The 27,327-nt window shown below is 42.5% G+C and overlaps 1 protein-coding gene across 1 annotated transcript in view; it reads right to left on the reverse strand.

Annotated features, from left to right (window-relative positions):
* Positions 1-27,327, reverse strand: part of SORCS3 (sortilin related VPS10 domain containing receptor 3) — a 636,710-nt gene that overhangs the window by 82,161 nt on the left and 527,222 nt on the right. The window contains exons 10-14 of the mRNA XM_051823565.3: positions 24,820-24,966; positions 23,323-23,425; positions 17,398-17,474; positions 14,385-14,476; positions 2,028-2,135 (exon numbers count right to left, since the gene is read on the reverse strand). Coding sequence (XP_051679525.2) covers positions 2,028-2,135; positions 14,385-14,476; positions 17,398-17,474; positions 23,323-23,425; positions 24,820-24,966 — 527 coding nt within the window. The remainder of the gene's footprint in view (positions 1-2,027; positions 2,136-14,384; positions 14,477-17,397; positions 17,475-23,322; positions 23,426-24,819; positions 24,967-27,327) is intronic.

The following is a 27,327-nucleotide window of genomic DNA, read 5'->3' on the forward strand; positions in this document are numbered from 1 at the left end:
TCCCATATGGGTGCTGGTTCATATCCCAGCTGCTCCACTTCCCATCCAGCTCTCTGCTATGGCCTGGGAAAATAATACAAGATGGTCCAAGTCCTTGGGCCCCTGCACCTGTGTGGGAGACTGGAAAGGAGCTCCTGGCTCCTGGCTTTGGATCAGCGCAACTCTAGCCATTGTGGCCATTTGGGGAGTGAACCAGTGATGGAAGACCTATCTCCCTGTCTGTCTGTCTGTCTCTGTCTCTGTCTCTCTCTCTCTCTGCCACTCTGTAACTCTGCCTTTTAAATAAGTAATCTTTTTTTCAAAAAGGAAACACATACATATGTGTATACATATTTAAAAAAATAAAACCATAGTCCACCCTCCATGGGGTTAGAAGAAAGAATTCACTAGCAATTCAGAAAATTTAGAAGGAATGAAAGAAATTACAGCGCTTGTCCAGTTGACTTCAAAGACATTCTATAGAGCCTCCCATTTTGTCTGTAATGAACCTCTTGTACCTGCAAAAACACTGGGAATGCTGCAGACTCTTTTTATGGCCCTATACAAATCTGACTGACAAGACCCCAAGAAGTTCCTACCACATTTCCTAGAGAGGAAAGGTTTTAGAATGCCAGCGCTTGAGAAGGGAGATCTGGTTTGATAAATGAGGCAATGGAGGTCCAGCACGGCTCCTGGGAAGGCTTCCTCAGCTGCAGGACAGGACAGAGCCCTCACTCATGTCTGAGTGCCCTGCCCGGAATCGGACTTCAGAACCTTGCTGTCTTTGCTTTTTCTTTACCCTCAACCTTTTTCATCACGGCAGGGTTCTTCCTGAGAGTGCAGAGGAGTGGCCACTCAACACTGTGCATGTGAGGACCTAACAGGGGGGCAGAAGTGGTTGAGCCTGGAGCAAATCCAAGAGATTTGATCACAACTCCGTTGATGAAGTTACAACTGATCATTCTGTGCAAAGGGGAGAGCGGGGAACTAGCCATTTAACCAACGATTGAGCCCCCCTCAAACGCCATCAGTATGGACTGGGAAAAGACTTGTTCAAACTGTCAAGGAATCAATGAGTACAAGAGTTGACAGAAGAGCACTGTCCCTTAGAGCATGCAGATCACACCCTGACCCCAAAACCAATCAAGACACTTGCTGTGAGCCCTTCTGACCATCGCACAGTGCAGCAAACACCCCTTAATCCTGCCCAACAGACTCCTGTTACTCCAGGGAAGAGTTAAGGGCTAAGGTATTTCCATCAGCTGGAACAAAAGGTGGAGGTTTCTGTATGAATTGACAGGTGGAGGATTACTATCGTCCCATGCCACTTGACCATAAGGATATGCCCATGCAAACAAGGGTGATCAGCTGTTAAGGGATTAAAAGTCGATATATCTTTAGGAAATAGTATCAAGTTATTCTTATTTTTATTTCATTTTCAGAAAGTACTTCAAGATTTCTGACAACTTCAAGATCTATATTCCAACCATCTAACCTCATTGTAAAGATATGTGGGAAGTGGGAAATTTTTCATAGCAAATTAATATGAAGTGGAACAACACTGTGTGTGTGTGTGTGTTGTGTGCCTAGGTGGAGGGGGAGAAAGTGAGAGTGAGAGAGAGAAACTGAACCTAAGTGCTTCCAGTAAACCATTACCTGTTTAATATACATTTACTGCTGTTTATTCCCTGTATCCCTGCCCCTTGGCTCCTACTGGACTGGGTTAAAAAGAGAAAAAAAAAAAAAAAAACACATCCAAAGCCTTAAGCTTTCTGTGTGTTTAGATTTGGGGTAAACAGGAATTGGCTATGACACTGTAAGTTCCATTGGAAACCTTCACTGTTCAGTTAGGAACCTACCATCTCTAACCTCTAAGTGGCTTTTTGAGTGGTGGATGCAGGCTAAACACTTCCATTTTATACACTGAGGACATTCTGGCTCAGAGATATGGTCTGGTGTAGAGTTGCCTGGGGGAAGATCTGAGACCTCAGTGCGTGTAGAACACAGGTCTCTGCTCCTCTCTTTAGCACAGCAAAGGAAGTACTCACGTCATGATGTGGGTCTCCACTCCTGCCTCCACCAGCGCCCCGTCAACAAACAGAGGAACCGAGGTGAAACCGTACTTGTCCCACGAGTGGCCCTCATCAAAACTCACCCTGGGTTAGAAGCAAATACATGGAAGAGACAGCTGAAAATAAAGCCTGTTTTGCAACCAATTTTCAGGTTATTAAATTCTCTTCTGTATCTCCCTCTCTGGCAGTTTGGATTATCAATAGGCATTAATCTTCACCATCTCCCCATATTATTATGAGATTTGATCAAGACTGCATTTCCTGGCATAGGCAGAGACAGCACGAGTGCTGCAGAAATATTTCAGCATATTAGAATTAGGAAGAACAACCAAGCATGGGGGCTTGCAGGATGGAGAGTCACGTTTTCAGTACTCAGAATGGAACCTGAGGTCCAGTTCACAGCACAATCCATTCAGTCCTTGGAGCTTTTGAGGCAGGTTGAGTAGTGCAGGGCGTGTCCCGAGAGGAGGGGTATGTGTATCTCTTTCAGATCAAGCCTTAGAAAAAGCAATTTCCTGTTTGTTTAGCATGGATGTTGGGATCATTTCCCTTTGCTACTGCCACTTTAAGAGACCCTTAATGCTGACTGTAGGGGCTGTGAGATGTTCTGAGTAGCCCTGTTCCATCTTTTATCCACTGGTAAAAGGAAGTGCTGGCCCCTTGTGATTACAGAAGCTGCACCTCCTTAAAGAAATGTTTGCAGTACAGGAGATTTGAGAAAATCTGAATGTCTTTTCCTGATATTATCAAGTACCTGTCAGCCCCTTGATTTAACCAGGGGAACAGCCCAAAAGCTATATACATTCCTTTATTATATATATTATATACATTCCTTATTATTATATTACATATTACATAATAATATAATATATATTGTATTATTATATTATATATATATTATATGCATTCCTTTATTAGAAAACGATAATATTTTAAAAAAACATATGTTTGGGGCCGGCGCTGTGGCACAGTGGATGAATGCCCTGGCCTGAAGCACTGGTATCCCATATGGGTGCTGGTTCAAGACCCAGCTGCTTCACTTCCAATCCAGCTCTCTACTATGGCCTGGGAAAGCAGTAGAAGATGGCCCAAGTCCTTGGGCCCCTGCACCCACGTGGGAGACCTGGAAGAAGCTCCTGGCTCCTGCCTTCAGATCATCACAGCTCCGTCCACTGCAGCCAATTGGGGAGTGAACCAGTGGATGGAAGACCTCTCTCTCTCTCTCTCTCTCTCTCTCTCTCTCACTGCCTCTCCTCTCTCTGTGTAACTCTAACTTGCAAATAGATAAATAAATCTCTAAAAACAAAAAAGAATGTATGTTTGACTCTACCACTAAACTGTGAGCTTTTTGAGGTCAAAGATCATAGGATTCAAGTTCATATCCCCAGTCCTTAGCATAATCCTGGTACATGGCTGATATCACATAATGCTAAATGAACCAATGAATTAAAAAAATAAAGAATGATGAGGGATCTTCATTTGATCAATCAAATCATGTTTTCATCCATAATTCATACTAGCACCCATAAAGCTGGCTGTACGACTATCTCTCTCTACAACTAGCCCAGCTACTCTGTCACGGATTTCTTTGTCTCTACTTCTCTCTGCAACTCTGCCTTTTAAATAAGTAAGTAAATAAATAAATAAATCTTTTTATAAAAAAGAAAAGAAGAGAAAACCTAAAGTCCAACACAAGTAGTGGCCAGGCCTCCCGAGCCAGGATGAGGGATGAATGCTGTGACTGGTATTTATAGTCAAGGTACCACTTTGAAACCCAGGATTGTGCCACTGTGACCACTTTCTGTGACCAATAACGGCTAACACTTTGATGACTGCAGGCTGAGACAGCTATTAAGAACAAAACAAAGCCAAACTCCCCAAGAAATTGCCAAAAATATAACATCGGAAAATATAATCTCTTGGCTTTCAGAAATTTAAATCTTAAGTTAAACGTCCTGCCATTTGTGAATGCTATTCCTTGTTTTAAATTTATTTATTTGTTGGAAAGCAGAGTTACAGAGAGTGAGGGAGACAAAGAGGGACAGAGATCTTCCAATCTGCTAGTTCACTCTGCAAATGGGTACAATGGCCAGGGCTGGGCCAGGGCAAAGACAGGAGCCTAGAACTCCATCCAGGTCTCCCACAGGGGTGGCAGGGGCCCAGATACATAGGGTATCATCCATTTTTTCCCAGGAGCATTAGCAGAGAGGTGGATCAGAAGTGGAGCTGGTGGAACTCGAACCCGAGCACCATCGGATACCCTCATCCCAGGCAGCTGCTTAGCCCACGGTGCCACAGTGATGGCCCTGAGAGCTACGCTTTTTGATGAGTAGGACTTTTAAAGTGGCCTGAGGTAACGATATTGAATGGCATCCCCAAGGGATCCACATTCTACTCCTCAGATCAATAGCTCATTAATGGCCAACACAAAGGAATCGAGAATTCCTTATTAGATCTATTGGTGAAACGGAACTCGGCAGCATTGCCAACACTCAGGGAGACAGGAATAAAATTTCAACTGATCTTCAACTAATGGCAATAAAAAGAATCAAAATCAAATCAAATCAATTCACTTTTCAAATAGTTGTTGATGCCATGATGGGCCCGAGCAGTTTTAGGAATATAGTGCTGAACAAGAAAGATGAACACACTTCAGTGGAACTTACAACCTACTTTGATGAAAAGAATAATATACAAATAAAATGACACAAAAACAGGAGTGATTTACTACTGATTGGATAGCTACTTCAGATTGTTAATTTAAGGCTCTGCCTTGGCGCCAGGATCCCATACAGGTGCTGGTTTGAGTCCCAGCTGCTTCTCTTCGGATTCAGCTCTCTGCTCGTGGCCTGGGAAAGCAGTGGAAGGTGGTCCAAGTGCTTGGGCCCCTGCACCCATGTGCGAGACCTGGAAGAAGCTCCTGGCTCCTGGTTTCAGATCATCTCAGCTCTAGTGGTTGCAGCCATTTGGGGAGTGCACCAGTGGATGGAAGACCTCTTTTTGTCTTTCCCGTTCCCTGTCTGTAACTCTTCCTCTCAAATAATCTTTAACATTTTTTTTTTAAAAGAAGAAAGCTCTCTCTATAGAGGTGACACCTCTCTATGGAGGTGACATAAAAATCCAGGAGGTAGCTTTTACAGAGGAAAGAACTACTGTGAAAGGGAGCTGTGCTATGGGAAGAAAAGAAAGATGGTCAATGATTATAGCTTAGTGGAAAGGCAATTAATGATGGGATGGAATCAGAAACTCAGCAGAAGCCACATCATGACAGACACGGTTTCCAACTGAAAAGGGAGGGATACACTAGATTTAAACTATAAAAGATAACTGTGACTTCTCTGTGGTGATTGAGTTCTCAGGACCCAAAGTGGATGCAAGATGATGAGTTGGGGGAGGGGAACAAGGGACCATAATTGTGAGATCAAGTAAGAGCTGAGGCTTGGATAAAGGATGTAGTAATGGAGAGAAAGAGATGGAAGATTTAGGATATTTTTATAGGTTAGGTCAATAGGATTTGGTGATGGAAGGTATGTGAGGGAGTTTTGAAAACAGTATTAAAAAAATAAATGTATGGCAGGCATTGTGGCGTAGCAGGTTAAGTTGCCACCTATGATGCCAGAATCCCATATGGGCCCCGGTTAAGATGGCTGCTCCACTTCTGATCCAGCTCTCTGCAAATGCGCCTGCCACCCATGTGGGAGATCTGGACAGAGTTCCGGGCTCTTGCCTTTGGCCTGGCCCAGCACTGGCCAATGCAGCCATATGGGTAGTGAACCAGCATATGGAAGATCTCTCTCTCTGTCTCTCCTTTTCTCTCTCTTTCTGTAACTCTGCCTTTCAAATAAATAAAAAATCAATCTTTTAAAAAATGTATTTTGGTGCAAAAGTTTTGAAATCCACATGTAGCTTTTTTCATAATACACATTTTCATGGACTTTTTGGGGATCCCTTATATGTGTAGATTTAAAGATTTTTTGTACAAAATTAAATTTATCTTTTTGAATCCATTTTCCACAAACTTTTTAAAGTATAACTGTATAGGTTACACAAGCCAAAAAAAAAATCATGGAAAACATTGATGACAGATGAGGCAGCAGGGGCTAAGCAATTGAGAGGGGAAGTAGGAAGGACAGGAGAGGCAAAGGTTTCCACTCTTCTGTTTCTATTTTTGGCCATAGCAAGATTCTAGATTCTTTTTGGACTTCCATAATTGATACTTTAAAGAAACATTTACCTGGGTGGATCTAGATTTCTGGTCTAACTGGGGATGTAGACTTGGAAGTCACTTTAAGGTAGGACAAACTTAAAGCAAAAGGCTTAATGGAAAAAAAAAATCTTCACAGTTGAAGAAAACAGAAGATGAGCTGATACAAGTTTAAGCCAAACAAAGGAACTAGAGTCTTGTGTGACACCAGAAAACATGACTTCAATAACAGTTAATTATTTCAATAACAGTTATTTCTTTCCTAGTAGTGGTATTGTCATGAGGGGTAAGCAAGACACTGTTAGTATATGGTCAAGGAGATACACACACACACACACACACACAAAATACACATATATACAAAAAGAAAATGACCATTTTAATAGATCCTAAACACGATGTTCAATTTCATACATTATACAAAAACTAACAGCATGAATAATGGTAAAAACACATGGTGGGGCTGGCACCTGCTATACTGCAATGGGTTAAGCTGCCAAATGAGACACGGGCCTCCCATACCAGAGTGCTGCTAGGAATTCTAGCTACTTTGCCCTTTTTTTTTTTTTTTTTTTTTTTTTTTTTGACAGGAACAGTGAACACTGAGAGAGAAAGACAGAGAGAAGGGCTTCCTTTTTCCGTTGGTTCACCCCCAATGGCCGCTGTGGCCGGCACACCGTGCTGATCTGAAGCCAGGAGCCAGGTGCTTCTCCTGGTCTCCCATGCGGGTGCAGTCTCCACTGCACTCCCGGGCCACAGCAGAGAGCTGGCCTGGAAGAGGAGCAACCACGACAGAATCCAGCGCCCCGACCAGGACTAGAACCCAGGGTGCTGATGCTGCAGGCGGAGGATTAGCCTATTGAGCCACGGCGCCGGTGCTACTTTGCTTTTGATATGGCTTCCTATTAATTCACCTGCGAAGGAATCAGATGACCAAAGTACTTGGGCCCCTAACACCTCATGTGGGAGACCAAGATGGAGTTCCTGGCTCCTGGTTTTGTCCTGGCCCAGACCCAGCTGTTATAGCCATTTGCAGATTAAACTATTGGATGCAAAATCAATCAATCAATCAATCTCTCTCTCTCTCTTTCTCTCTCTCTCTCTCTCTCTCTCCCTGTGTGTGTGTGTGTGTGTGTGTGTGTGTCTGTGTCCCTCTCTCTCAGTCACTCTGCACAAACAATTTTTTTTAATGAACAAATTGTCTGAGAGACAGTCTATATAAATTTTATGAGCTTAGGTAAATGAAAAATTTAAAGCTGAATTAGCAGTCAGTGCCTTTTTTAAAATGAGAAACTTTTGGGGCCGGTGCTGTGGTGCAGCAGTTTAAAGCCCTGGCCTGAAGTGCTGGCATCCCATATAGGCGCAGGTTCTAGTCCCCGCAGCTCCTCTTCTGATCCAGCTCTCTGCTATGGCCTGGGAAAGCAGTAGAAGATGGCCCAAGTCCTTGGGCCCCTGCACCCATGTGGGAGACCCAGAAGCAGCTCCTGGTTCCTGGCTTCTGATAGGTGCAGCTCCGGCCATTGCAGCCATCTGGGGAGTGAACCAGTGGATGGAAGACCTCTCTCTCTGTCTCTACCTCTCTCTGTAACTCTGTCTTTCAAATAAATAAAATAAATCTGTTTTAAAAAATGAGAAAGTTTTCAGATATTTTTAAAAAAGCTATTTGCTGAATACCAGAATGGGTATGTCAATGAATGCAATTAAAGGGTGAATAGTTAGATACACAGTTCGATCAATTTTAAAAAAAAATACAGATAAAAGAAGGAGAAAATATTTCCATTCTTGTGGCTCTTCTAAGAGAACAAATGTTAGTACACAATGTAAGCCCTCAAGTCCACTGGCACACTCAATGATTTACGCTAGCCCCATACTAATGCTGGATAAATAGTATATGCTCAATGTATATATGCAGGATAAATGGATAAAATTTGTCTTGAGCTGCACATCTGATCATTTCCAAGAACTTAGAAAGGCTAGAAACAGTAAGTTTATTGAGGTCCTTTCCAGCTCTATGATCTAAAATCACGGCAGCTCTGAAGCAGATTCAGTCTGCATACTTGTGGGAAGCAGGATAGGGGTCAACAGGCAAACATTACAAGTAGATTCATCATTACTGATCCTGAAAAATTATTTCTAAAGCCATTACACAACATAGAAACTCCCTGTCTGGGCATTTGCAAACCATTTTGCATTATGGTATTCCAGTGAAATGGTGTGACATGCTGGCATGTTACAGAAGTCTCTGTTAATAGAAGTGTGACCCTCAGGTGATTACTGACGTCATAAATAAGAGTGTCAACTGTTAAATCAACGATGGGAGTCACTGTGCACTTACTCCCCGTGTAGGATCTCTGTCCTTAATGTGTTGTACTATGTGAATTAACGGTATAACTAGTACTCAAACAGTACTTTATACTTTGTATTTCTGTGTGGGTGCAAACTGTTGAAATCTTTACTTAGTGTATACTGAATTGATCTTCTGTATATAAAGATAATTGAAAATTAATCTTGATGAAGAATGGGATGGGAGAGGGAACGGGAGATGGGATGGTTGCAGGTGGGAGGGTGGTTATGGGGGGTAAAATCTGCTATAATCCGAAAGATGTACTTTGGAAATCTATATTTATTAAATAAAAATTTAAAAAAAGAAGTGTGACACCAGAATACACGACTTCTAGGCTCCTTTCCTAATTTTCTGAATGTGATATTCAGATGTTATCAACTAAAAGGAATAGAGTCTTCCAACAACATCCAGAGCCCTCCCTGGAAATCTCTAGCACAGAAATAGTTACAGTGGTCAAGGCCATCCTAGTAAAGAATATTGCTCCCTTTCCTTTTGTCCCAAACACAAGAGGTGGCAGCATTTTAGCCACCTGGATATTCTTTAGAATAGCCCATGTCCTTTCACTTCTTAGAGGAAAGCAATGGTTGGAGCTATTGTTTTCATAGGAATTTGGCTCTGAACAAAACGCTAGTGCCAACAACCATTTGTAGAAGAACAAAGAATTGCAAAAGGCCAGGTGATGCTTTCTGTTTCCAGAGACCATCGTGTTGAAAGGCGACATACACGGTTTGTTACAGCTGAATGAACAGTCACACCCCAGGGACTGTCCTTGCCAGTGAGGCGCTCTATCGTGAGTTTTCATTTGAGTACAGTATTCAGCGGGGCTCTACTGTTCATCTCACTCTGATGCTTTCAAGTACAAAGGTAATGCTGGAGGGAGGGTTGGTACAATAGCACTTAGGATCTAATCTCTGCACATCCAAATGTACATGGTCACAAATAGATGAGTTCATTTGTATGCTGAATTGTCTTCATGCCTATCTAGCTACCTATTATTTCAATTTGTAGGAAATAGCATGCTTTGTTAGCCCAGCTAAAGTTTACCCAGCTTTTCAATTATGACTCCTCCTTTCTCTGAAAGCTAATGTAGCTAGCAGTTAAATCTGAGAGATACTATACCCACGTGAGAAAGAAGGTGGCCTTGTGTCATTTTCCTATACAAATATGTATACTGTATATCTGTGTACCAAACAATGTGAGTCTGAAATCTACAACAGAGGATAGCAGGATCTGATTACTTAATCTTTTGTCCACTTAAAATGAGCTTGTTTACCATGAAGGTTGCAACTTAATTAGAAACTACTGGTCATGAAGAAACTGTGTTTAGATTTTAGAAGCTGGCATCTCATGAGGAGGAAGCACAAATCAGTCAATCATTTCATAAGAAAACATTGATGATAATGATATAGTCAAGTCCTTACAAAATAGTCAGCCTTTAAGAAATACCAAGCAGAATTCTTGAATGAATTGAGTAGTTATTGTTGTGGTCTTCTAACACACACACACACTAGCTGATAGTGAACCACATGCAGGGCTTGTTTCAGAGAAGAGCACTGATAGGAAGTAAACAGAAATCATGATCCCCGCTCAAGTTCTGGGAAAACTTTCTAGCGCTTGTGACAATAACGGTGTCGAGATCTTTTAGGTGAAGAAAATGCTCTCTCATAAGCTAAGTTTGAAAAATCATTTTTAATACTTTGCAAGCTGGGATAGACGAGCAAATGGAAGGTAACATGGGAATGCTGTGATTTTTTTTCCTGAATTCTACAATTTTAACAAAGAAAAGATGAGTTACATGGAAGATGGAAAACTCAAACTTTGTACTGATGACTTGGATCCTAGTTACATTTCCCTAAGTGGATACTGAATAATTTTCCCAACGTGGATGGTATCCCTCCAGGTTTTCCCAGCCAAGTGTTCCTTTTGGAAGTGAGGAAGTTTCTAGAGAAATTTCTGGAGAGCAGACTGGATGATCAGATGATAATGATGCTAAGATTCACCAAAACAACATCCTCGCTAGCCCCTCTGCTCCATGTACTGCTTCCACACCAAATAGACTCTCCTCTTCCGGTGGAAGAAACAGCAACAAGAATAGAAATAAATTCTCCCTTTCCTCAGCACAAGGAAACTTCTCTCCAGAAAGTTTCCAAACTCAGCAACTGATGAATGCCAGGTCTTTATCACAACTGAAAAGCTCAGGAGAGGGATGGGCAAGTGCAAGACGATGCTGCTAACCTCTTCTCCTAGGACTTCCGGGGAAGAAGCCTGCCCAGCTGTATGTGTCTACAGGACATTTGTCAATGCTCTCATGGGGACTGAGGTGCAGGTTCTTAGAACACAGTAACAAGGCTAAGAAACACTGCCTTCCTTGGTTCTAAACAGTCTTGTTTTAGGATTCAGGCCATCCTCTCTGAGAGTTCAAGACCTACTCAGTACTCAGTAGAAACAACTCTTCCTTCCAGGAAGAGAGATGGGTCTTGATAGTGGAGTAAATTTCCTACTGATTCAAGTTTAACCCCTCAGCTTGCTTTTAACATTTGTGACTCCAATCAAAAATAATGTGGACACTCTCGCTTCTTCCTGAACTGCAGGATGTGGCTTGTCTCCATGGTCCCACCCCGACACAACCACTCCCGACATCTTTCCATCAGGCATCAGCCTCCACGCCACTGGCTGCAGGAAGACCTCTTTACAGGCAGGACTCCACTCGGCCTGAGGATTCAGTAACACACACAGCCAGCATCCTTCAGCAGACAGTGTTTTAATTTCTGGTAATGAATGGTCTGCTTAAATTCCTTGTCTTGATAGAGGGCATAGACCATGTCATAGCCTCTGTATGCTTATTACAGTGGCTGGTAAATTAGTGGTTACAATAGAAGAGCATCCATGTCAAAGGCCAAACTTGATCATGTCAGATACTAGCTGTGTACACCCCTAAGCAAAGAATTAATTATGTCATTATAAACAGTTGATAAAAAGTATCCACAGAGATAGGGTTGGCTCAAGAACTAAGTCAAATAATTCATGTAAATTATTTAGAATAGTACCTGAAATGTACTAACCTAATAAGCTCTCAATACATGCTGAGTATCATTAATATCAAGTGATTCCAGGGCCAGCATTGTGGCACAGTGCGTTAAGTTGCCACCTGCGACACTCATATCCTCCAGTTCAAGTCCCAGGTGCTCTGCTTCAGATCCAGCTCCCTGCTAATGCACTTGAGACAGCATCAAATGACCCAAGTGCTTGGGCATCTGCCACCCTTGTGGGAGGCCTGGATGAGTTTCCAGGCTCCTGATTTTGGTTTGCCCTGCTCAGTTGTTGCAGCTGTTTGGGAAGTGAACCAGCAGGTAGAAAATAAATCTCTCTCTCTCTCTCTCTCTCTCTCTCTCTCTCTCTCTCTGTGGGTGGGTGTGTGTGTGCATCTCCTTCTCTCTCTGTAACTCTGCCTTTCAAATAAATAAATACATCTTTGGGGCTGTCGCTGTGGCAAATGGGGTTAAGCCTCTGCCTGCAGCGCTGGCATTCCAGACGGTCACTGGTTTGAGGCCCTGCTGCTCCATTTTGGATCCAGCTCACTGTTAATGTGCCTGGGAAAGCAGTAGAAAGTGGCCCAAGTACTTTGGTCCCTGAACCCATGTGGGACACCTGGAAGAAGCTCCTGGCTCCTGGCTCCTGGCTCCTGCCTTTATATCGGCCCAGCTCCGGCCATTGCGGCCCTTTGGGGAGTGAACTGGAGGATGGAAGATTCCTCTATCCCTCTGTCTTTCAAATAAAAAATAATAAATATCTTAAAAACATACCTGAGCTAAACTATTTAAGTATTATACTTGAACTAAATTATAGTATACTATTACACTGAAAAGTATTTAGTCAGTTTTAAGAAGATGATAAACAATGACTTTGGGAAGTTTTACAAGCTCATCACTGGGCTGGTACAACACTTTTCTTACACATGGCTCCACACATAATTTAAAAATGTATTTTCATAATTTCTTTGTAGGATTATCTATACAGGTATAACTATTTATGCTAGATTTTCTAAAAAACAGAAAATATGTAACCATGTTTATCTAGAAATACAAGTTCATATAGTTTAATCTAAAATGGCCAAACTGAAAGAAACCCTCTCAGGGCTTTGCAAAAGTGGCTCACAACTGGATTTTGTACCAGAAAATCCTATACATCTTCCTGATTGCAGTATGATGCCTGCCAGTGAAACTCTCATTCTAGAAGTATTGGTCTTCCCAAATGAAGGGCCTGACAATCCAGGGGCCATCTACAGGCCCAGGGCAAATCCCACAAACTCTACAAGGCATGACCTCCACCTCCAAGTACTAACTCTTTTTTTTTTTTTTTTTTTTTTTTTTTTACAGGTAGAGTTAGACAGTGAGAGAGAGAGAGAGAGAGAGAGAGAGAGAGAGAGAGAGAAAGGTCTTCCTTCTTCCATTGGTTCACCCCAAAAATGGCCGCTGCGGCCAGCGCGCAGTGCCGATCCGAAGCCAGGAGCCAGGTGCTTCTTCCTTGTCTCCCATGTGGGTGCAGGGCCCAAACACTTGCGCCATCCTCCACTGCCCTCCCAGGCCACAGCAGAGAGCTGGACTGGAAGAAGAGCAACCGGGACAGAATCCAGCGCCCCAACCTGGACTAGAACCCAGGGTGCCAGCGCCGCAAGTGGAGGATTAGCCTAGTGAGCCACGGTGTTGGCCAATATTAACTTTTTCAAATATTCACTTTGATAAATCTACAGCCTGAAATTCCTTTCCTTCAAAATACAGGCACATACAAGACTCAAACATTCCCTGCCAAAAACACAACAAAACAATAGGAGCATCAAATCATCATCATCAGCCTCACCATGTCTCAGCTCTGCCACCTCATCGAAGGTTTTGCATACACACTTACACACTCTCCGCTCTATTTCCATAATTTCCTTTCTTGAGAAGAAGAATCTATATTGTCTCTAATTTATTTTGTTTTTCATCATTACTATATTTATACATTCACAAATTTATTACAATCTAACTTAAAATCCCATTGCTCTTTTAAATCTACTCAGGTAACCATCATCAATTACTTCCTACACTGCTTAATCAGATTATTTTTTCACTCCCCAACTGTCTTGATCACACTGTAATATCTGATGGTTTTGATCACACCTTTCTCCAGCAAGCATGAAAACGTTTTTGGCCATTTCTCTTTGGTCTGTCCCATAATTTTGTCTTCTACTGTGCATATTGGTCTTCACCAGGGTTCTACAACAGTCAGTTTCTCCTCCTTGTACCTGCTTGAGACAGTAAGCCCACTACTGTGGTTGTAATTACCCCATGGTGCCCAAGGACTCCGAATCTAGGGTGTCAGCCCACACCTCTCCCCTGGTCTCCACCTGATGCTCATCACTGATGGAATATTCATAGAATTACAAACTCAACTTACTGCAACTGAAGTCGGTATCTGGCACAGGCACCTAAGCCACCTCTTGCAGCAATTTCTGTCTCATATTTTGGATTCCTAACCCTGCCTGCTTGAATTGACAGGTTCTTTATGTTATTTTCTGCCTTACATGATCACCCTTTGCTACAACCCCACCCCATTCACTTTTTCCCATCTGAATTATCCGGCCTACTATCACTACCTGTGAGTTAGATAATGTAAAAGATATTAATTGGATGGACAAACAAATGAATGAGGAAATGCATGCATGAGTATAAAACCATGCAGAATAATTTGTCCCAACCCTCTCCACCAAAAGCTGCTCATTAATAGGGTAGGGAGCTGTCCTTACCACAAATGCCTGACTGGCAGAGGTGTGTGTCTCATGGCCACGAGGGCGCCACCCCAGTCTAGGAACCAGACATTGTACTCTTCATCAAAGATCTGGAACAACAACAACAACAATCATAGCAACACCTTACATTGGCACAGTGCTTAATAGTTTACAGTCATTCACATACATTGTTTCATCTATATTCTGAGCCTTCCAACAACGCTATCAGGTAGTCTGGCAATTACTATCCCCATGTGATAAATGAGGAAAGAGGCTCACAGACAACAAGTAACTCTCCTTAGCCCAGTCAAATGGCATTTCCCAGGCTCTCTGCGCTACTATTGTGAGAAGGTGAGGCAACAGGGTCTTGCTCAACTAGAAAACCTAAAGGAAAGAATGACTTTGAAAAAACTTCTTCATCTTTTTGTCTTAGGAAATTACTACTTAGCCCTTACTTCCTGTTCATCTATTCACATGTTTTCTAATTTATAAATTGTATATATCTTATATATACAATTAGTGTTATATATACATTATATATAGTGTTTATATATATCCTATATATCCAATTATAGTCTTATTTATAAATTAAGAGCTTAAAATATAATTTTTCTAGACATTACGGCATATCTGATAACTGAGAACTTAGGCTTAGCTACTACCTCCGAGGTTCCTCTGCAAGTTGGATGACAATCTAAATCTGTGTCTACAGACCCTTCTCTAAATGCTCCTTGGACCATAGTACTTCCAGGGAACTAAAGTTATCCATTCTTTGATTAATCCATTTGTCCATTACCTATCTATCCATCCACTCACTTATCACTCAGTTGTATATCTACACACTTACTCACAGACATTCATTAAGAACCAACTAAGATACAAGGCTCTGAGCTAAGAGAACTATAGGACCAATCTTGCAGATAGCAATGCCTATGCCCAGACATGACTTTTATCTCTACAACCTGAACAGGAGAACCACTTATCCAGCAGAGGAGAAACCTCCACTTTAGACATTCCATAAGATGGGAGGCTCTAAGAACTTCTCCAGCTGATGGCAGCTCTTGCAGCCAAGATGGAGAGGTTGGGATGATGGATTAGGGTAAGGAGGCTACAAGATGGGAAGAAGATATAAACAGATTTAAAGGGAAAATGAGGAGGAGGAAAGGGGCCTCATGCATTTGCTCCAGCAAACACTACAGAGAAAAAGTAAATAATTTCTCAGCCCTATACTTCCTAATTTTTTCCCTTATCTTATTTACATTTTAAGGAAAGTGAGTCTTAAATAATAGTGAGTCTTAAAACACAAAGGGCCTAAAGGCAATCCATTTCTATTCCAGACATAACTACAGACTCTGAATCTGCCATGCTAGGCTTTCTTTTCTAGAGTTTTATGGATAGATCTGTGATCAACCACAAAACGGAGATTCTGGAATTAAGGAGTACTAAGAACCCAATGGCAATGGAGAGAAGGGACAATTTATCCTTACACTTATGATACTCTCTTTCTAGCTACTGCTAATTCTTATTCTTTTCAGCACTAGAGTGAAAAGTGGAATCCCTGACTGCTTGAGAAAAGGGAAAAGAAAGTGAAAGTAGTGACAATACAAGGATGTAATTGCAGTGGCCATGTGGAGAGGTAAGCTGATCCCTGAGGTTAAGGGACAATGGTTTGTCTGTTGGCATTTTTGTTCCTTATGAGTTTGTGTTTCAGCTTCCACTCTCCTTTGGCACTTCAAATAAGTTATCTTATATTGTGAAGCTCTGATACTACTTTAGTGTCTGTTCCCCATCCACTTGGTTATGGTCTTGTGGGTAGGAAACTTGGCTTAACATTCACTGTGTGCCTTTTAGGACTAAAATAGCTGCTGATGTCCATCAGGTGCTTGACAATCTTTAAATGGTGATATTGGTGACAATGGTGGCAGGGAGGTGATGATGATACTGGGGAAGGTGATGACAGTCTTCACTAAGGGATCCATGCAGAAACTTGTCTAACTAGATTTCACATGGTGACTTCACCTTCATTGAGACGTTTAGTGCTCTTCTCTTGACTTCCCAGATAGGAATCTTCTCATCTTTAGGGCTCAGTAAAATACTACCTTTTCTTGTGAAATCTTTCCCAGTAGAACCAACCCCTCCCTTTCCTTTGTATGCTCTTAATGCAACTAAAATAATACAATCACTCTAAATCATAGTTATTTATGAACCCATTTCTTCTATTTAACTTTAAGCTCTGTGAGACAAGGGACTCTATAGCATTCAATTTCCTCTGGAGGTTTAAGCCTGACACCTAGTTGATATTGGATAAATCTCTTATACAATGCAGTAGTCACATAAGATTATTCACATTTAAATTTATTAAAATAAATTAAATAAAAAATTCAATTCCTCTATCACACTCATGACACTTCAGGTGCTCAATAGCTACATGGGATAGCACAGATACCAATATTTCCATCATCTCTGAAAGTTTTGTTGGGCAGTATTGTTCCAAACATTTGTAAAATTGAATTTGTTTTTCATACAGTCACATGTGTATTAAGCTGTTTCATACTTACTTAAGGCTGAGCCTACACAATACTTAAGCAACCACTGAGTTCCTCGGCTTTGCCAATTTTAATATACTAACCCTTAAGCTTTGTAGACAAAGGAACGTATCTGGAAAGGTGAAGAGACCTGCTTGCCAAGATCCCTTGGCACCTTCACAATAGAAACAGTTTATTTGGTTGTATCCCCAGCAACCACTTCAAGACTTAGCTCTAGATGTAACCTGTTACATATTGCTGAAGGAAAGAATAGACAAACTGGGATCATTTCCAGTTCTTCCTAATCCCTGTCCACTACTTTTGCTCTCTTATCTGATTGCCCTTCTAACCTTCTAGACAAATTGACCAAACTGAACAGCCACTTCACATTTTTTGCAACAACAACAAAAAAAAGTCATAAAGAACCCAAGAGTCTATAGGAAGCAGAAATGTTGGCAGAACTTAATCTAAACATTTCTTCCTTGTTCCTGAACCATACCAGTTACCTGTCTCCACGTGTTGCCCCCATCAGAGGAGATGAACACACCAATATCAGTATATGAGAGCTCTGGGCCAATGTTGCCTGAAACATAAGCACATGATATGAAATTGTCAGGCAGCTTAAAGACAAATACACTTACAGTTAGGGGAGGGAGTAACAAAAAGTAAAGGTTTTTCAAGTGATGCTTACATTTTATTTGTGCAGTCTTTCTTGATGACAGATCAAAAACCCAGCAGGAAGACAAATCCAATATGGGATAAAAAGTAAATAGTATGACAAGAATACAACTTCAAATGGTTAGATTCAAAGACTGAGTATCGATTCATTTGTTCCTCCTGAATTATTCACTCTGTAGACCAATAATCTCTTAAATTGCTCTTGACAGGTGTCCCATAAAGGTGGCAAGGAGTTGTTAGAGTAGGCTTGCATGGAGCATCTGGGCCTAAGGGTCCCTTATCCCTCAAATATAATCTTAGCATGAGAAAAACTGGTGTGTATATATTCATACATGGTGTATGTCTATGTGTGTGTTTTCAAATGAACTTGGCAACATGGCTTTTGACCACAAGGCAGTTGAGTGACCCTATGCAACCGACTATGAGACTGTAATTATAAAGCACCCAGAGTGAAGATGACCACACTCAGTGTATCATGGACATTGAGCATGGGAGAAGACAAAGATACCCAGTTTACTCCTAAACTTATCACACTTACTGCTTCCCTCCCTTCATGTCCTCCTCTCTCTGCCCCTCTTTTTACCCTTTGCACTCCCAACACCTTGTGGTCACGCTTATTAAACAGAAAATGTTCAGGATCTTTATTGCTTTAATTTCCCCCAATGAATAGTTCCCCGCTCCTAGAACATCATCCCAAACCCAGTAGTTAATGCTTAGTAAAAATTTGTTAAATGAATGAATGGATCAACAAATGATTGAATCATGTCCCAGTGTTGATGTGTGTTTAGGGAGGCATTGAAAACCAGGAAGGTACCCTAAGCATCTAAGAGTTTGTCATATTGGTTGATATTTTTTCTTTAAAATAGCAGGAAGGGAATGTTAGCTCTCACACATCTGTAGCCTAAATAAGAGCACAATAAAAATGCAATAATGAAAATGCTAATTGAGCTCCTGACATTTAATGCTTCAAAGTGAGAAATTAAAGCCAGGCTACAGCCTGTCAAGTTCCCATCAGCATCAGAGAGCACACAGCTAGCCAACTTGTTTTGACACTCAGGCTTCCAAAAATAACCCCAGGGCTCAGGGCTCAGGCAGTGGGTGTGAAAAGAGTGGAGAGGTGTGGCAAGCAGCTCCATGGAGATTTGCCTGGAATTTGAAATTCAACTGTCCAGATACAGGCTTCAGAAAGCACGGATGAAGAAAATAGAGAGGGATAGGGCAAAGAATGGCAACTTGAGTTGTTCAGTGGTGGCTGCCTGGAGCACTAGGCTAAAAAGAACTTGGAAGCTGTATGTGACTACACCTGAACAGAGTGTGGTGGTTACTGCTATGGTTTATATGTGGGTTAACGACTGAATTATATCCTCTAGCATTCACCATGACTGAAGGCGTGGTCTGCAGGGTGGTGCTGCAGGTGAGTGGTAAAAGCTATGGAGGAGGGCTCAGAGAGGAAGTCCTTAGGTCGGTGGGGAGGTGCCCTTGAAATGTAGTTCTTTTGGGACTCCTTGGTAGTTCTTACAAGAAGGCTGTTATAAGACCCTGAGCTGGAACCCATGCAGCTCTCTCTGATCCTGATTTGAGATGCAATCACTCGCTTGCTTTGCTACTCACCATGAGGTGATGCAGCTGAGAGGTGGGCCTCACGACTGAGTCTGTGCGTTGTCATTTGGACTTTGAAGGTCCAGAATTGTGAATTAAATTAACCTCTTCTCTTCGTAAGCAAGTAGCCTGCCACAGATATTTTGTTGTTAACGCTGCATAGCTGACTCGTAAGTACCATCGGTGGGACAGGGAAAGCGAGGGTGGGCTGGACCTGCCCTACATGTATCTGACATCCATGGCTTGGCTTTCTAAGATCTATTTCACCACATCTTACCCTCCTTAGAAGCTGGTTCTGCCAAAATCTTCAGGCTCTCTTTCAAAGCTCAACTAGAATGATTTTGGTGACTTTGTGGTAGTAAGAACTCAAAGCTCATAGGGAAGTCTGTTTTTTTGGCAAAGCGGATTTTGGAGTCCTCTGAGGGTTAGAGATTCTTCTTTCACCTCCACTAATCCTAGAAGGAGGAGCTGCCCATGCAGGGAGGCTAAGGGTTTGGTAGAGAAAGCAGCAGATGGCACACAGTCAACTGCAGAGTGGAAAGGGCCTCCAAGGGAGGGAACACAAAGCGTGAACATTGAGTTTATAGGGCACATGGTAGGGAGTCTAGGTGAGTTGTGCTGCTGGTATATAAAAAGATTTGGGGTTAGATGTGGCTGAATGGTTACAGCATGGAGCACTAGACCTGAAGTCAGAAGGAATGTGGGCTTCAGTACTACACCTGTTCCCCCTCTCACCCTTAGTTTCTTCTCTTGTAACAGAGGAAGATAGTGATTGCCCTTTCTGGACCACAGGGGCACTGTGCAATCAAGGCAAAAAATGGTGTTGTACACCGTAGGACACTATGAGGATTCGTGGTCTCTACTACTAGCCTGGATTCAAAGTGTTAAGAATATAGAGAAGCTTAGTGCTTCCGCTTGCTAAAAAGCAATTACCAAAGCCTCCAGACTGGAAGTCCATCTGCCTTCTGAGATATCCTGGACAGGAGGAAAAATGAATGTCAGGGCATCATTTATGCACACAGCTTCTCTGAGATCACTTCTCAACGCAAGGTAGGAAAAGGGAGAGAGCAGAGGGAGCAGGGAGGTGAGAGCCCAGGGTCATTGACCCCTAAAGACAGATGGGGAACATGGAGTCGGCATCTGGCTCTGTAAAACTGGCTCCATGCAGGCAATGGACGGTGTATTTGGCTGGCTACAAAATTCCTTTCCTGGTCACAAACAACCTCCCAGGGAGGCCAGGTAAGGGAGCTGAGGTAAGAGGAGGCATGTACCAGTGACTTAGCTCTAGCTTTTCATCAGCATCTCATCAGCTATGTTAGCTCCCTCCCAGTGTCCCACGGCATGGAAATAAGCCTCCAAAGTTTCACAGGGGAAGGAAAAAGGAATTAGTCAATTCTTATCCACAAGCTTGTTAATTTATAATGAAGACTTAATGTTAGGCTACTATAAAAGGATATGCATGTCCCAAGTAATAAAAACTACCACTGGGCCAGCGCTGCGGCTCACTAGGCTAATCCTCCACCTTGCGGCGCTGGCACACCGGGTTTTAGTTAGTCCCAGTCAGGGCACTGGATTCTGTCCCGGTTGCCCCTCTTCCAGGCCAGCTCTCTGCTGTGGCCAGGGAGTGCAGTGGAGGATGGCCCAAGTATTTGGGCCCTGCACCCCATGGGAGACCAGGAGAAGCACCTGGCTCCTGGCTTCAGATCAGCGCGGTGTGCTGGCCACAGTGCGCCGGCCGCGCCGGCCATTGGAGGGTGAACCAACGGCAAAGGAAGACCTTTCTCTCTGTCTCTCTCTCTCACTGTCCACTCTGCCTGTCAAAAACAAACAAAGTAAACAACAACAACAACTACCACTAATCCCAACCAATTATTCTCTGAGCCCTCTGCCTGATCTTGTAGACATTCCCTTCCATCTCTAATTCTTACAACATCCCTGCAAGGTAGCAAACCATTCCTGTTTTACAAATGTGGAAAAATAAAGTTCAGAAGTTAAAAACTAAGCTAGCTTCACAAGGCTAATGTCAGAGCTCAGCTTAGAAATCAGGAGGACAGGGTTCCTGAGTTTCAGTGTATGCATTATATACACATTTATTTTATAGATTCCACTGAAGGGGATGAACAAATTAGATTCTCCTGATGTAAGAAGAACAGCTTTAATTTCTATAATATTAGTGATGATGATAGGTAGCATGTGTTGAGCATTCAATATGTCCAGGGCACTGTTCTAAGCATTTTAAATTCATTGCTTCATTTAATCCTGCAATTCTATTATGATAGTGCTATTATTCCCACTTTGCCAATGAAAACACTAAAGCTCAGAGTGGTTAAACCACATTTAACAACACCTGACTACATAGTAAGTACTCAAAATTATTCATTGTTATCATTGCTCACTGTTTCCCAGTATGGCTTCCACTCCTGCCATGGGCCTCCTATATGCCTTGAGGAAAGACACAGTGTTTGGCAGCGCCTGAGCTGTAAGAACCAACTCACATGGATTACAGAATAGGGGGCCATTCCCCAATGCAAGGGAATTGTCCTGTAATTGTAGGAGGGGGTTGCACTGACCTAAAGGTTATAACTGCCCACTGCTCTTTGCATCCCAGCCTTTTAAGATGGGCTTTGGGAATGCAAGAACCCTGCATATTTTCTGGAGAGTGGTCCCAAAGCTGTCATCTGATGCTTAAAATGGGTCCACAGATTGGCTCACCATGAAGCCTGCGCTCATCTCCACTGTCCTGGGATCTCTGCAGTCAGTGATGTTTAGCAGGTGGATCACACCCATGTGAGGTTGAGAGGAGTTGACTGGAGTGACGGAGGCTACAATATGATTAGTGTGCCTGGACATTGGTGGTACTTAAAATTTCACATGGTGTGTGTGTGTGAGAGAGAGAGAGAGAGAGTGTGTGTGTGTGTGTGTGTATGTGTATGTGTGTGTGTGTGTTTGGTGCAACAGTCACGATGCCCCTAGTGATGTCTGCATCCCATATTGGACTGTCTGAGTTCAAGTCCAGCACTAATTCTGATTCCAGCTTCTTGTTAATGTATACCCTGTACTTCCTGCTAATGTACACTGAAGTACTTGGGCCCCTGTTACCCATTTGAGAGACTCATATTGAATTCCTGGTTGATGGATTCAATCTGGCTCAACAGCCAGCTATTATGAGAATTTGGGGGAATGAACCAGAGGATGAGAGATCTGTCTCTCTCTAAATTCAAATAACTAACTAAGATATTTACACAGTTGGAGGTTTAGAGATGGGGGTCATGCCTAGGAGAGTAGAAACTCCTAGGTGGAGTGACTGGGAGTGTGTGTGTGTGTGTGTGTGTTTTGTGGGGGGAGGGGTGGTGTACAATGCTTTGGGTTGATGAAAGAAAACACAATGTACCATCTTGGAAAGTCACTGTGAATTTATCTGCTTTCATTAGAAAATAAGCTGCCTAATGCCAAAGCTCTACCTTCTTAGATTAGAAGCCAGCCTTGCTTTATGCCATCAATGTATTCCTGAAAAGGTGTATGTAAATCAAATGCATGCTAATCAGAGCACATTCCCCTGGAGACTTTCATTTTCATTTCAGAGTTGCTTTATCTTCTTTTCTGATTGATGTTCGGTGGACAGTGGCTCCAACAATGCAACCTTAAGTTTTTCTGCCCTTTCCCCCAGGCTCTGAGCCAAGTGGTTAATCATGTGTAAACAAACCTTTACATGCACAGGAGACCTCCTGATTAAAAACAGCTCCAGGGTGAAACCCTTTGTAAAGTACCCTCTGTGTAAAGAGAAAACTACTCTAACATATCCAGGGAGCTGGGTAGTTCCTACAGGTTTTATTAAAGTGAGAATTCTCCATTACAATCTTTCTGATCATTCCGTTTACTTTGAGAGGAACTCTAGACTCCTGCTAAACCCAGGGGACCACTCTGTGATAGGAGGTGGGAGAATGCATTAACCTAGAGGCTAGACATATCCAGCATTCTGTGCACCCCCATCTTCCTAGGATTGGCTTTAGGGATCCACAAACTCTGCATATTTTCTGGGAAGGGCCTCCATAGCCATCAACTGATGTCCAAATGAGTACATGATCCAAAAAGGTGACAAAGTTATTCCAGAAGTCTTCATTTAGGAAAAGCCACTCAAGGAATATTTTCCTTACCTGTGGCTACCACTAGTCCTGGGGCTGTCTCCTTGCTAGAGATTCTTCCTGAGGAATACGGATTTTCAGAAAGCTGCAAGTGCAGGTGTAAGGAACAGAAGGGCTAAAATGGAAGAAGAAAACAATTTCATCCCAGAAAACTCCAAATGCACGCCCAAACCATTAGAGCTGGGGCTTCCAGATGTCCACCTTCCTGAAACAGGAAGGTATTGAATGATGAGCCACCCAATTTGAGCAGAAGTCATCTCTCCCTGACAAAGCCAATGGTTCACATTAGAAGTTGCCCTGAGAACCATTCCTAGGTCCCACCAACAATCACATGTATTCCCCTTTATTCCTCGCTCCATACCATCTGTCAAGTTCATGGTTGGATTTAGGAAGCATCCCTGATTGTTCCAACAAGATAACAACGACCTTCTCCCAAACCTGATCTTGATCTTCAAACTCTACTGCTTAAAACTCCAAGGGGTCACTGGAAGGAGTGAAGAGGTTAAGATTGATGAAATGGCCCAGGCTCTTTACTGTCTTCCTCAGCTGGGTTGTCTCTCTGTTGTATGCATTTTGTTCCTATTAATAAGCTTAACTAGAATTTGAAGCCATTACCTTAAACTCATGTTAAGTTTATGGTCTTTATTTATTTTCTTGTTTACCCCACTGGGACATTCTTAAAAGGGCTTAGGAACTTATAGACATAATCTTATATAATAAATAAAAATAAGATGGTGAAATTGTAGAAGAGAGGAAATTAGGTTAAGGAAATAAGTTGAAGCCATGGCTAAGGTCTGAGATAGACAAATCGTGCTGTGACCTCTTCTTAGAGACAGGTAGCAATTTGTCACTCACCTTCCTTGTACCCAAAGCAAAGAACAAATATAGACAAAGACTGAAAACTACAAAAGGAAAGGGCCCTATCTGTCCTATTTATGATTATATCCCTATTTTTCATATAAATGTCTAGAAGATAAGGGACAAAAGACTTATTAGAAACATTCATTTCTGGGACCATGGAATGATTTTTCATATAGGTTCTCATTACAAGGGTACTCAAGCTAATGAGTTTTATTGTTAATTAACTGTCTTCCTTTCCCAGGAGTTGCACCACCTGGGGACAGGGATGCTGTTTTGCACATCATGTCTCCCATAGTGCCTACCCCAATACTCCACATGATAGCAACTGTACCCTGGGGACATACCATTCCAGCCTTTCCTGAGTTTCCATGGAACCCTCTACTAACCTTGACATCTAACCAACAGTTATCAATTTATATGTTTATCATGTGATAGGCTGGAATGCATTGTGGATTCCCAATAGAAGCCTGTGTTTTTTGATGAGCCTTGCACCCAATTAGTGCGGCAACTTGAGCCTGCAGACCACTGCCCTGGGAATTGCAGGAAACTTGCTCAGTACCAGTCAAGTTCCTAAGACCCCCAAATAGAAGATGCAGTATCCCCAGGTAACCAAGAAGTCTGCCCATGAGATGAGACCGGGTGACTGACCAGCAGACAGTGCACGGGGCTTCCTCTGAGGTCCACATCTGGTGCTTGCAGTAGGCGCCAATCTCTGCCTTTGTTATAAGTGATGTATGTCTTCACCTGGTCATCCACCTTCTTGTTTGCCAGGAATATCCCTTTGATACCTGCTACCTAGGAAAAAGGTGAGAGATGGAGAACCTCGTTGGGTCAAAATGCCTGTAGCTTTGGAGAAGCCCCAGCATTTTTTAGTGGAGTGGTGGGGGTACAAAAATAAGAGGAATGTGGTGAGAAACATCATATGCTCTGTAGTGTAGGAAAGAAGTTTAAGTTCATCTCTGTACCTTAGACTACCACTCCAGATGTCCCAACCTCCAATTACTTGTTTTTTCCTACCTTATGGTATCTCCTTGCATCTTGCTCAATAAGCTCTTCCTTTAATGAACTGCTAACATTCCTTCTGAAGTGGGAGTAACTGATAACAACTGAATGAGTTACCCTTCCAGGGGACCTGTGCTGTAGTTAGGTAGAAGCTTTATAATTAGGTTTTCATGGCATCAAGGCATCTTGATTAGTGCCAAGGGTGATATGCTGGGGCAGATGGCCCAGCTGGGAGACCTGGCATCTATCTCTGTCCATAACCCTAGGTCACTGTGTGACTTTGGGGAACTTACATCTCATCTTGGGGTGTCAGCCAATGTTCACTTTAAAATAGGAGGAATAGCCCTGCTCTTTTCCTTTTGCCCAACTGGATGGCCAAGGATTCATGAAATCATGCAGGACAATTTGGTCAGGGTTCCTAACAGACTGGGAGTTGCATGTCTTTGACATTTTGAAGGGAAAAGAACATCACTACAAAACAAGTAGCTACAAGACTAAGGGAGATTTATCACCTGGAAGGGTTCTGTGGTAAGTACAAATTTGGCCCAAACTTTTATTCCATCTGCTCTATGACAATACTTTCAAGTTTGTGAAAACAGAATTAAAATATGTTTATTTTCTGGTGCAAAAAATTTGAAATTGATGCATAGCTTCTATTCTTCATAATATGCATTTTCTATGAACTTTCTGAAGACCTGTCGTATGAACTGGTTTCACATAAGCTTATCAATTAATTCCATTTTCCCATTCAAAGCTGGGCCAAGGGAACAAATATTGTGAATGACAATGTCCTGAATCAAAGAAAGATTCTCATGATTCTCCATAGTCTAGCATGTTCCAAAGCCAGAAGGAAGTTCATGTAATTTAAACACAAACAGGAAGTTGAAAGGCAGGTTGTCCGGTTAATACAGAGGTTTAATTCTATGGATGCCCTCATTCTGCAAGGATCATGGTTAAGTGAGGTTCTTTGCTGTTCTAAAAGAACACCAGGGGGAAGAAAAAGACACAGTGTTACACAGGTTTGTTTGATTTCTAAATGACATAGTTTAGTTGATGAAATAAGCCTTTTGCTTGCTTTTTAAGTAACTTGATTGGCCTTGAAAGAGAATGTCAACACAAATAAAAACAAACAAAAAAACCCAAACAAGTGGTCTGAAAATGTGGTCAAAAAAAGTGGTCAGAGAGAATTACCTAGGAAGGACACCACCAGGGAATTTGATAAAGGGCCAACAGTGGAACTGATTAGATCCTTGCCTTGAAGGTTGGGTGAGTAGGGAGAGAAGCCAAAGTAGAGGGGACAGTGGTGTGGGAGTTATGCTCTGTCCATGGCTATCCTAACAGCTCAGCATCAGTGTCACTTCAGGAAGGCTAGTGTCTCATGTGCTTGTCTTTAAAATCAACTACAGGGGCCAGTGCTGTGTTGCTGTGGGTTAAAGCCGCTGCCTGTAGTGCCAGCATCCCATATGGGTGCCAGTTTGAGTCCAGGCTGCTCCACTTCTGATCCAGCTCTTTGCTATGGTCTGGGAAAGCAGTGGAAGATGGCCCAAGTCCTTGAGCCCCTGCACCCATGTGGAAGACCTGGATGAGGTTCCTGGCTCCTGGCTTAGGATCACCTCAGCTCCAGCTGTTGCAGCCAACTGGGGAGTGAACCAGAGGATGGAAGATCTCTGTCTCTTTCTCTCTATGTAACTGCTTTTCAAATAAATAAAATAAATCTTAAAAAAAAATAAAACTACAAAGCTGTTTCCTTAAACTTAATTACCAATCATTCCTCATGGAAAATGGACTCTGAGATTCTCTAGAACCTTCTACCTGACAGGGGCCTTCCAGCATTCTTAGGTCACCAAGGTGGTGCTTTCTCTGATGGATCACCAGAAACTCTGTCTCCTCAATTGATTGGCCCCTCCAACACATACCCACAGCCTTGCTGTCACTTCCTGGTAGAGAACAGACCAGCAGGACTCCTGGGCCCATTACCTAGAGTTCCTGTTTGGTTCTTGCTAGCCCTGCCCCAGCCTCTGAGCTGGACGCACTATAGCAGGAATTAGCAGCCTCTCAGTCACCCATTTGTGCATTTGCAGAAGAGTATGTTCAGTGAGTGGAACTATCATTATTATATTTTCCCAACTGGGAGCTCTCCCACTCAGAGGGGCA

This window comes from Oryctolagus cuniculus, chromosome 15 (assembly GCF_051225735.1).
Source record: "Oryctolagus cuniculus isolate XC-2025 breed Fujian yellow rabbit chromosome 15, ASM5122573v1, whole genome shotgun sequence".
NCBI lineage: Eukaryota > Metazoa > Chordata > Mammalia > Lagomorpha > Leporidae > Oryctolagus > Oryctolagus cuniculus.